Below are 10,769 nucleotides of genomic sequence, written 5' to 3'. Positions count from 1 at the left end.
ACCAATTTCATAAGATCGTACATTATGGCTTTAATAATACTTAACTGTCGGGTTATATAAATGTCATGAAAACATTTATATATATATGAAAAACAGGACAACAATATCATTTTTAACATTTTAAAAATGTTGTCAAATGTTATTGCAAACTATAGCAAAATATTTGGTCAACACTTAATTAACATTATGTTAGTATAGTTTGCAACAAGTTTTCAAAATTGTTTTTTGAAAGGTATTGAAACGTTTCCCCCTTTATATTCCATTTATATTATAAGTTGACATTTAAACATTTCTGTACCTTTTATTTCAAGGTACAATAACCCAAAGCGGGAACTGGGCGATATCCGGTTAAGTCCGAAAACCAATTGAATACCTGAGTGGAAGAAGGGCCCAACTCCATCAAAACTGTTTTTGAGATATTAAGAAAAAATGAATATTTGGAAAAGTTTTATAGACAGAATGTTTTCATTTTCAGGGGACCTTTAATACATGAACATACATTATTACATACATTGGAAATCATATATGATGTTTCCACGGCAACGGTACAGGTCTTAATACGAGCTGGAGTTGGGCCCTTCTTCCACTAATATACTGCAAGTGCCAGTTCCGTAAGCAGATGTGTTATAAAAAGCTACAGAAATTAGGAAATTATCCATTAATTGCTCAAGTAGAAGCATATAATATGTTAGCAAGAAAGTTTATTGTAGTGAAAAGCAAAATTTCATGGATGAACAAAATTCCTCTTTAACCCAATATTTGTGGAAGAAGGGCCCAACTCCATGGAGTTGGGCCTTTCTTCCATGAAAACCAGGATTAAGTGTATGTGGAAGACTATTTGGAAAGTGGATTTTGGCTCATCTTTCACACACAAGGAAGAACAGTCTGCTGGCAATAAAATGCTGGGTCTAACTCATTTTTGTAAAAAATTGGAATTGGGCCCTTCTTCCACTCAGGTATTCAATTATAAACTAGCATTATCAATATAGCAATACCGTAAAACCTACAAGCATATAGAGTGTTGTTGATGAAAGCTAATTTAATTCGAAGCAGCCGTAACTATGTCAATACAATAGATTGGTCTTACAGTAGTACTTGTTGTATAATATTTGTATCGGTAATCTATTTGCTCAAACTCCCATCATGTTATAATTTTGTCGATGGATGGCGCCTGTATTAATTTAGCCAGTTTCACAAAAGCACTCTATATGCTTGTAGACGAGGTTTTACGGTATGTTAATTCTTGGTTACCATGGTTACTTGGGCTTTGTAAGTAACGAAGTGCCTACATTTGTTAATTGGGATATTGTTAATATTATACTTGCATACTCGCGGCTTTTATGCACTCAAGTTTATTAAATCCCCGGGATTAAATCATAGACAGTTGAGAGAAATTCGTTTCAAATCAGGGCACGTCACCAATTTTGAAAGATTAATTAATTACCGAATTGACGCTTGCGTAGACATGCAAAGGCGATTGCTTAAATGCCAAATCGCAATCTCCGAAATGAGCTAAAATGGTAGCACTTCGTTAATTCCACACGGTAAACCCTAACTCCCAATCCTATACTGCTCTAACATGCCTATAGTTTGACCAGCTCGTAATCGGCGGGCCTTATAACACCGCGGATTAATATTTATATTTTGTATTTCAAGAATTGTCTTGTGACATCTCGCCAGATGCATCACAAATTATTCATGTAAGTCCTATACGTTGTCTATTTTCTTAAACACGCACAATATAGACCAGACAGGTCAACTATATCACTCTTAACATGGGTCATTTTATCAGCGTAGTGGTAAAAGCCAAACAATTCCCGCCGATTACATGTACGAGCTGATCAAACTATAACGCTAACCTATTGCAAGTCATAAGTAATCAGGTCGTGGTTGAACTTGTCAAACAAACGCAATCATGGGCTATTCCATTCCATTTAAAATCCACACTCCCCCTGTGGAAGATTGTGGACATATCTTCCACAGGGGGAGTATGAATTTGCAGCTGTAGGCCTATTTGAATTCCATATGCCCTTTTGAGAAAAATTCAACCTGAATCTTCCACAGAGGGAGGATGAGTTTCAAATGGAGCTGCAAATGCGTTCATTCTATTTGAAATTCATAATCCCCCTGTAAAATTCCAAAATCTTCCACAGGGGTAGTGTGGAATAGCCCAATGTCGAACAAGAGGTATAGGAATAATGCATACAAACTATACAAATGATAATGAGACAAATTAAAGGAGTATTTCGTGATCCTAGCATCCTCTTTTTATGACATTTTTCAGTACATATCCACGAAAAAAGCATATTCCCAAAATTTCAGTTGATTCCGATATTGCGTTTGCGAATTATGCATGATTATGTGTATTACACTGCTCCATAGACAATACGTTGTAATTTCGTTCTGGTGCACCAGAACGAAATTCAAATTTCACGATATCTTTGCTAAACGAATTAATCTGCAAGAAAATAAACATTATGTAGCCAATGGTTTCCAGTGATATAAAAATCTCAACTTTTTTTGAGAAAAGTGGGGGGATGAGGCTGTGGATCACGAAATGCCCCTTTAAAAGGAATTATCAGAAACGATATTGGGATGAAATCAAACCTCGACCGGCGGTTGACCGCAGATTCCGTACGGTTTCCATTGTTTAGAACAACAGAAACCGGACGGAACCGGTGGTCAACCGCCGGTCGAGTTTTGAATTCATTCCTAGGGTGATTACATAACTGATGTATGTCATTGACTTTTACCTGTGACCTAAGCAAAAATCAGATCAAAAATCTTCAGACAAACAGCTGCGTTAGGCATAAATTCCAGTGTTAAAATGCCTAACTCACCATTTGTCACCTGTAACTTGTGTATTGCGTAATTCACCCCAAAATCTCCTTTACGATTGGCAGGGCCGGATTTACCTTTTTGGGGGCCCTGGGCCAGACCAAAATTTGGAGGCCCCCAAACGCACCGTGGAAGGCATGTGCACTCAAGTAGCCAAGTTTTTAGATTCTACTAGGCCCATCTGGCCCTATGGTAAATCCGGCCCTGACGATTGGGCAATGTAAATTGCATTATTACAGGAGGTGCACATGCTATAATAGAGACATAATTGAGGCACAAAACTCAAATCGGCCGAAAAGTGAGTTAGACAATTATTATCGTAACATATAACAGACCCACTTTGGAATGTACGAAGCTCTCCAGAAGGGATAGCTCTCTAACCAGCCTCAGTTACAGCTATATATACCTTGTTTTCTTTCTTATTCATGGGCAAACTTGTGCAAAAACGTCATTGTGGATTATTTAAACCCAATATTGGCTGGTGTGAAGTATAGGAAAATACGCTCCATCCAGGTAACCAAGTATCTGACTATTGTGATACGCAGGATCATAACCATCCCATTCATAAGATAAGTCGCCGACAACTGATACAGAACAACCGGTTCCTATGGCCACTGTCATGCTGGTATCAGAGGATACGTTGCATTGGGAGACTCCTGCACTGGCGCCAAAATCGGAATCCAAAGGCGGACACGTGTTAGGGACGCCACCGCAGAGACTAACGGAGCCTGCGCCCGAATGGTGACTGTTGGGAGTGTTGGTTGGTACGACTAGTCGTGGAGTAGGTGTGTTACCATGGTTCCGGCCCTGGAGATAAGGTAAACGATGAAAGAGAATAAATCTATTATGATTAGGTTAATAATAATTAGTAAGTTTTGTAGCGGCGTCGTCGTCGGACAATTTGGAACTGTCAAGCTTTCGTCGGAAGTAGCTCTGACTACTTCGGGACAAACTATCTACTGATGGCTCTGAAAAGAGCCCTTCACTGAGGACTGCCCCTTGTCAACAGAGAAGCAGACCCCGCCTATCTACTAATGTAAATGTTTTGTTGGCTCTGAAAAGAGGCGTACACTGAAGACCACCCCTTGTCTACAGAGAAAAGTGAATAAGTGGTGGCTCTGAAAAGAGCCGTTCACTGAAGACCGCCCTTGTAAACAGAGAAAAGTAAATATGTGGTGGCTCTGAAAAGATCCGTTCAACAGAGAATATGTTATTAAAGATGCAATTGATTGGACGCTGTTGGGGTCTTGACGAGTAAATCATGTGCCATATTCATATTTTTCTCATATCCCTGTAAATCTTAGGCCCTCTGGTATACTGTTTACGTGCACGCCTAAACAAATCCAATTTTACCTTCCCAGGCTATATGAGATGAGATATGGAATACCGTACCCGAACGTAGACGAAACTGTTAACCGTGCAAGTCTCAGGTCCATGAGAGTTTGGATAGAGATCTTGAGTATTATTGTAGTTTTCATCGTACGGTTCATCATGATGATGATGATGGTGGTCTTCTGGTGAGAGGGAGTTCCTTGGTGCTCGAGTGCCACTAAAGATCTGAAATGGAAGAGGAAACAGTTACCAGGTACTTATAATATGATATCGTCAACCTAATGGACTATTCCATCAGTTAAAATCCAAACTACCCCTGTGGAAGATTTTGGAAATATCTTCTACAGGGGGAGTATGTTTTTCAAATGTAATTGGTCAGAGTTAATCACTTTTAAACCGATACTCCCTTTGAATTATAGCGTTACCTATATCTTCCACAACTGGAGTGAGTATTTCAAATGGAATTTACCCAGACTTTAGCTAAATATTCCACAGGGGTAGTGTCGATTTTAAATGGAATAGCTCAATAATTGCCTGAAGACCGCTACAGACTCCCTAGACTTCTCCGTAGTCCACTTTGTATACTCTGGCTATTACATTTAAGCATAAAACTCTGATTTATATTGATTTGTGTGCAACTGATAGATTTTCACATCTGTATCTGATCTTTTCAGTCACCGCACTCCCTCTGTTTGTTAGCTTCCCAATGGTTCGCTATCAATAAATTGGTAGATTCCAAAATCAGAATTGTTCAGTATTAAAGTGAGCCATTATAATTATGCAAGATAATGTTGCATTCAATTACTTTTATTGTCACTAATCATCTGATATTCTTAATTCTTTATGACCATTTTACTATTGAATACTTTAATTTTAATAAACATCAATATAATTTGAGTTCAACGAAATGGGTTCATCATGACTAATAATAACATATCTTTAATAAAATACGACTATGGCATAGTCTACAGACTCCCGAGTATTCGACGTAGAACATTAAATGTATAACATGTCTTGGTTATTTAATCTATCCCCTTTCTATTCCTAGTAAAAATGTTTAAGTGCTGACGAATGTTTTATGACGTAAAATCGATAATATGTTACGTAGAATATCTGGTAGAAATATATTATTGATTTTACGTCATCAAACATTCGTTAGAACTTGAACATTACTGGAAATTGAATGGGAATAGATTATATAATGACGATATGTTACATCGAATATTCTACATCCACTAAAATGTCTGTAGGGTCCTTGAGCATTGTTAAGGGCTCTGGTATGAACGTTTCGACAGTATTTTTTGTGGGACATGAGAGCACATCAGTTGAATTCTGATTACGAGGAATGTCCTTCTAATATAATTTTTTTTTTTAATTCGCGATATAATACAAATTTTATCACAAATTATTACAATTTCATATTTTTTAAAGTTTTGATATTTAACAGTCCTCGAACTAAACTTTCTAAATCTAAAGATGGATTTTCCCCCCAAACACCAAAAAATAGGTCTTTTGGGAAATAAATCTATATCTTCAATATGAAAGGTCAACATTTTCAATTGATCGTCGGTTTTTATCCCAGCTACATACATTTAAATACATATCATTAGATTTGTAAAGTTTACTTCGAGGACTGTTATATCAAAAATATCAATTTTTAATCATTTGCCATAAAATGTGTATTTTATCGCGAATTTCAAAAAATCAAAACTATTTGATATCATAAGGACATTCTTCGTATTCAGAATGCAATTCGATATGTCTGATGTGCTCTCGCGTCCCACAAAAATAAACTGGACTCAAAAAGAAACTCAGGCCTTGTCTTTTGAGGCGAGTGAGTGCGATCACTCGTCATCACTCGCCTAAAATGAAGCTGAGGAGAGAGTTTTATCACTCGCCTACATTTGGTGTAATACTAATACAAGTGATTAAAATCACCCGCCTACAGCTCACCTGATAAGTTTTGAGGAGAGTGATTTGTCACTCGCCAGCAATTTTCAAAAGACAAGGCCTGGAAACTTATATTTTTTCACAAGGTCATATCTTAAAATTCTGTCCATAAATATGAGCCAAAAACACACAGAATTACTTCAATACTCTACTCTAAACACATGTCAGTAATCAAGCAGTTGACACAAGAGCAAAATGCACTGACACGAAACAGCTTCCTGGACCACATTCACAGGCGAATAATTGGCACCCGACAAAAGAAATCTGTGAGACTGCCTACGAGATCCTTTCACAGGTGATAATTTCCAAAGAGTAAGTGGAATAGTGAGGAACGGGCTGCTTCTGCTTTTCACACACTTTGTTCAAGAAACAGGTCTTGTTCCACATTATTCCACTTACTCACAAATTTCTTGGTTATGTGCCAATTATTGGGTTGTGAATGTGGTCCAGGAAGTTGTTCCATGTCAGTGCATATTGCTGTTGTGTCAGTTGGACACCTGTTTGGTTACTGACCAGTGTTTAGAGTAGAGTATTGAAGTAATCCTGTCTGCAATTTTGGTTCATTTGATATGACCTTGTGAAAATTTATAAGTTTCTTTTTGAGCCCAGTTTATATATAATATAAAGGTATCATTTGCTACGTCCATAATCTGTTGTTTTCAATTTAAAGACTAGGAAACCTTTAAGGGATCTAAAATGAGCGTTTATTGCGTTTCGACAGTATTTTTTGTGGGACATGAGAGCACCTCAGACCTATCGAATTGCAATCTGAATACGAAGCATGTCTTTCTGATATCAAATAATTTTCATTTTTTGAAAATCACAATATAATACAAATTTTATGACAAATTATAAAAATTTGATATTTTTCAAATTTTTGATATATAACAGTCCTCGAAGTAAATTATATAAATCTAATGATATATTCCTAAAGTGTATGTAGCAGGGAGGAAAAGCCGACAGTCAATTGAAAATTTTGACCTTTCATATTGAAGATATGGATTTTTTCCCAAAAAGACCTAATTTTTTTTGGTGTTTGGGGAAAAAATCCATATCTTCAATACGAAAGGTCAAAATTTTCAATTGATCGTCGGCTTTTCATCCCACCTACATACACTTTAAGTATAAATCATCAGATTTATAAAGTTTACTTCGTACTGTTAAATATCAAAAATATCAATTTTTAATGATTTGCCATAAAATGTGTATTAAATTGCGAATTTCAAAAAATCAAAATTATTTGATATCAGAACGACATTCTTCGTATTCAGAATGCAATTCGATATGTCTGATGTGCTCTAATGTCCCAAAATAATACTGTCCAAACGTTCATACCCCAGCCCTTAAGGTCATCCTGGAAGAATTATGCCAACAATTGTGCCAGAAACTCGGTCCAACTTATTTCTCTGATCACATTGACCTAAGATCATAATTTAATCTACCAATAACATTTCAGTGTGTACCTTATAAGACATAACGTAGCAACCCTAAACATATTTGCCCTTTAAACATGCAATCGGATGTCATGAATTGTACATTCGGTATAGCTCATAATATACGAAGATTTTGACACATTAAAAAAAAATCGAAGCATTCTGAAACAATTACCCCATGATGACCTTGAACCATTATTACCCTATAGCCACTAAACTATTATTAGATAGGACAAACTATACTTTTTGATCCTTGTGGCTAGATGATTGGCTCGTTGTGTGTTGAGGAATCTATTTGTGCAAGAAAATACACTAAGCCAAAAAAGAAAGTTATACAATTTTCACAAGGTCATATCTCAACATCCTGTGCATCAAAATAAACCAAAATTACACACATGATTACTCCAATACTCTACTCTAAACACATGTTCGTAACCAAGCAGTTATCCAACTGACACAACAGCAGAATGCACTGACATGGAACAGTTTCCTGGACCACATTCACAGCTCAATAAATGGCACCCAGCAAAAGAAATCTGTGAGTAAGTGGAATAATGTAGAACAAGACCTGTTTCGTGAAGAAAATGCGTGAAAAGCAGAATTAAGCCCCGTTCCACACTATTCCACTTACTCTTTGGAAATTGTCGTATGTGTAAAGATCTTATACGCATTCTCACAGATTTCTTGTGCTCGGTGTCAATTATTGGGATGTGCATGTTGTCCATGAAGCTGTTCAATGTCAGTGCATTATGCTGTTGTGTCAGTTGCATAACTGCTTGGTTACTGACATGTGTTTAGTGTAGAGTATTGAAATAATCTTGTGTGTAATTTTGGTTCATTTTGATGCACATGTAGGATTTTAAGAATATGACCTTGTGAGAATTGTATAAGTTTCTTTTTTGGCTTAGTGTATTTTCTTGCACAAACAGATTCCTCACCTTGGTCTGGGGCGGACATTTTAAAAATGAATTTAGAAGAGCAGCAACGACATTACTTGCATTACATTGCAGATGTTAAATCTACATCATATGCAAAATTTGAGGAAATTCGCACGAGTCAGTTTTATTTTAGGGCCATTTGTCTATAACTGGTCTTTACATGTAGCCCTATGGAGAGAGGACAACACACAATGACTTGGACAGAGTCAAATAACTTGCTGTGATATCTTTTTGAGCTCAGTTTACATGTTTCTAACATGTCCAAAGACGATAGAAAATTACTTATCAGAATATTTTCCTCTTGAACACTTCAGATGAATCCTGAACACGTCCGATGTATCCTTAGAAATTTGCAGTGTACTGTGGACTCTTTTAAAGAGAATTATGAGAGTCCTCCAACAGGACTAATCAACCAAGTAAACAAGTATACCAAGTAAGTATACCAATTGTTTATGGAAAATGACAGGTATGGTCATTCATTGTATTGTGAATAAAAGTATGGAATTTTGAAACAAAAGTAACTTCTTATTCTGAATTTTCTGATCTTCATTGAGACTATGCATATTTTTCTCTTTTAAATGGCTTTTGAATTTTCATAGTCATGCAAGTGGAATTCCGAATCTTTTCTGCTACAAAGACAAACTGTCCTCATAAATTCCAAACATGGGGATATGAAAAGATCATTCAGAACCTCAATCTAAGAGCACATCATAAATGACGACATGAAAAGATCAGAATATCAATCTAAGAGCTTAGACAATAAGTGCTGTGTAACTATCTTTTCAATCTATGGAATTTAGAGAGCTGGGGTCAACATAATATTTCATATAAGTGCTTAAAATAACACCGATACTCACCACGCTTGGTTCAGAAGATGTAGGAATATTTTCACCAGCTAAATTGAACTTCGGCAATTTAGATCTGTTAGGTCTGAAAGATCTGTGCGTTCTTCCTACCCCACTCATCGTACGCGGCATTGGCCTATGCGGTAAATAACAGGCGCACAGTCTTTGCGGCGCAACTGGTTCTGATAACAGTCTACCGCGTGTCTTATTGTTCATGTGGGATATCCTGTGATCGGTAAGGTATTTCCTTGGATGATGACTCCCATGTAAATGCGACAAATGCATTGGATGTGTGACGTTACCATTCACATCGGATCTGATGCGACGGCGTGGATGCGGATGGTATCTTTGGTGAGAATGCGTCTGTACCTGATGATGTCGAGGATGTGGCATGGTGTGAGGAGACATATCGTGGTGAGGCAGTTCATTATATATTTGAGTATCTTCCACATCAAGATGAGGCATGCTGTGATGATGGAAGACTCCATCTACTTCAGTTTCTTGCTGGTGCGTTGTATTACCAATTTCATCATCGTACTCAATCGTAGGATCATTTTGCATTTGGCTCAGTATTGCCATGGGTATCTCTTCACTGACAGTTCGCGGACTAGGTGTCCTTTTTCGTGCAGCGTCTTCTTTCGCAGTGATCCTGCGGGCTGCTTCTTCAGCAGCAAATCTGTTAAAGATCGTTGATCTGGCGCGATGGTACGATGGCGAAACACCCACAAACGAAACATTGGCCCTTTTTGGTTTTAAAACTCTTTTGTAATACACAACAAAGATCAGTAACGCTAAGACAACTAATACTAATAGAGCAACACCCGAGGAAACCACAGCTATATGAATAAAATTCCACGTCCAAACATTTCCTTCCTGCGAACTTGTCACAGCAGTTGTTGTAGTTCGGAGTCCACCAGATAAATCAACATCACGTACCATATCAGCTGGGTGAGAAGAATCGGTATTATTCATGTCCCTATTGCGTATAGACACTCCTGGGTTTGTTATTGAAGGTATGTTTGGATTATCTGTCCCTGGTACTGCTCCTGGGTTTTCAAGATTCATATTAATTCCCCCACCGCCACTAGAAGTTTGCCCCATTTGGTAAAACACACGGCTACACCATGTTCTTCCACCATAATTATTGTCAAGGTAAAAATCGTATGTAGTGTTGCCTAAAAAGATTTTAAATTTGCCCTCCACAACGGTGACAATGCGCCCTTTGGAGATGCGGTGAACGCAAGAGGGTGATGCTGCATGCAGTGGGAATTCTGTATTGAATTTCCCGGCTTTTAAGTCTGTTGAAATTGCCCAATTAGGGAGCTTATTGTTGGCTGATTGGCAACACTGTACCTCAACGAAAGGAAATCAAAATAATAGTGTGTACATGTATCGATTGAATACTTTATGCTTATAATACATTACAATCTCCC

General features: G+C 37.3%; 1 protein-coding gene across 1 annotated transcript; it reads right to left on the bottom strand.

Moving 5' to 3' along the window:
* Positions 1–3,217: 3,217 nt before the first annotated feature.
* LOC140140453 (uncharacterized) lies at positions 3,218–10,437 on the bottom strand. Its single transcript, XM_072162213.1, has 3 exons — positions 9,349–10,437; positions 4,231–4,395; positions 3,218–3,645 (listed from the first exon to the last, which is right to left on the bottom strand). The coding sequence occupies exons 1-3, from the start codon at positions 10,435–10,437 to the stop codon at positions 3,301–3,303; spliced, it is 1,599 nt and encodes a 532-aa protein (XP_072018314.1). The 3' UTR covers positions 3,218–3,300.
* Between the last annotated feature and the right edge of the window lie 332 nt (positions 10,438–10,769).

This window comes from Amphiura filiformis, chromosome 19 (genome assembly GCF_039555335.1).
Source record: "Amphiura filiformis chromosome 19, Afil_fr2py, whole genome shotgun sequence".
NCBI classification, from domain to species: Eukaryota; Metazoa; Echinodermata; class Ophiuroidea; order Amphilepidida; family Amphiuridae; genus Amphiura; species Amphiura filiformis.
Note: the sequence above shows the minus strand (reverse complement) of the source record. Positions and strands in the feature narration are given on the sequence as shown.

What these genes read in the sequence shown, in the direction of transcription:
- LOC140140453 (XM_072162213.1), bottom strand. Translation starts at nt 10,437, where the DNA reads ATGGGGCAAACTTCTAGTGGCGGTGGGGGAATTAATATGAATCTTGAA. An exon ending in CATCTTCTGAACCAAGCGTG is followed by an intron (nt 4,396 to 9,348) that starts GTGAGTATCGGT and finishes CTTCCATTTCAG; the next exon opens with ATCTTTAGTGGCACTCGAGC. An exon ending in ACAGTTTCGTCTACGTTCGG is followed by an intron (nt 3,646 to 4,230) that starts GTACGGTATTCC and finishes CCTTATCTCCAG; the next exon opens with GGCCGGAACCATGGTAACAC.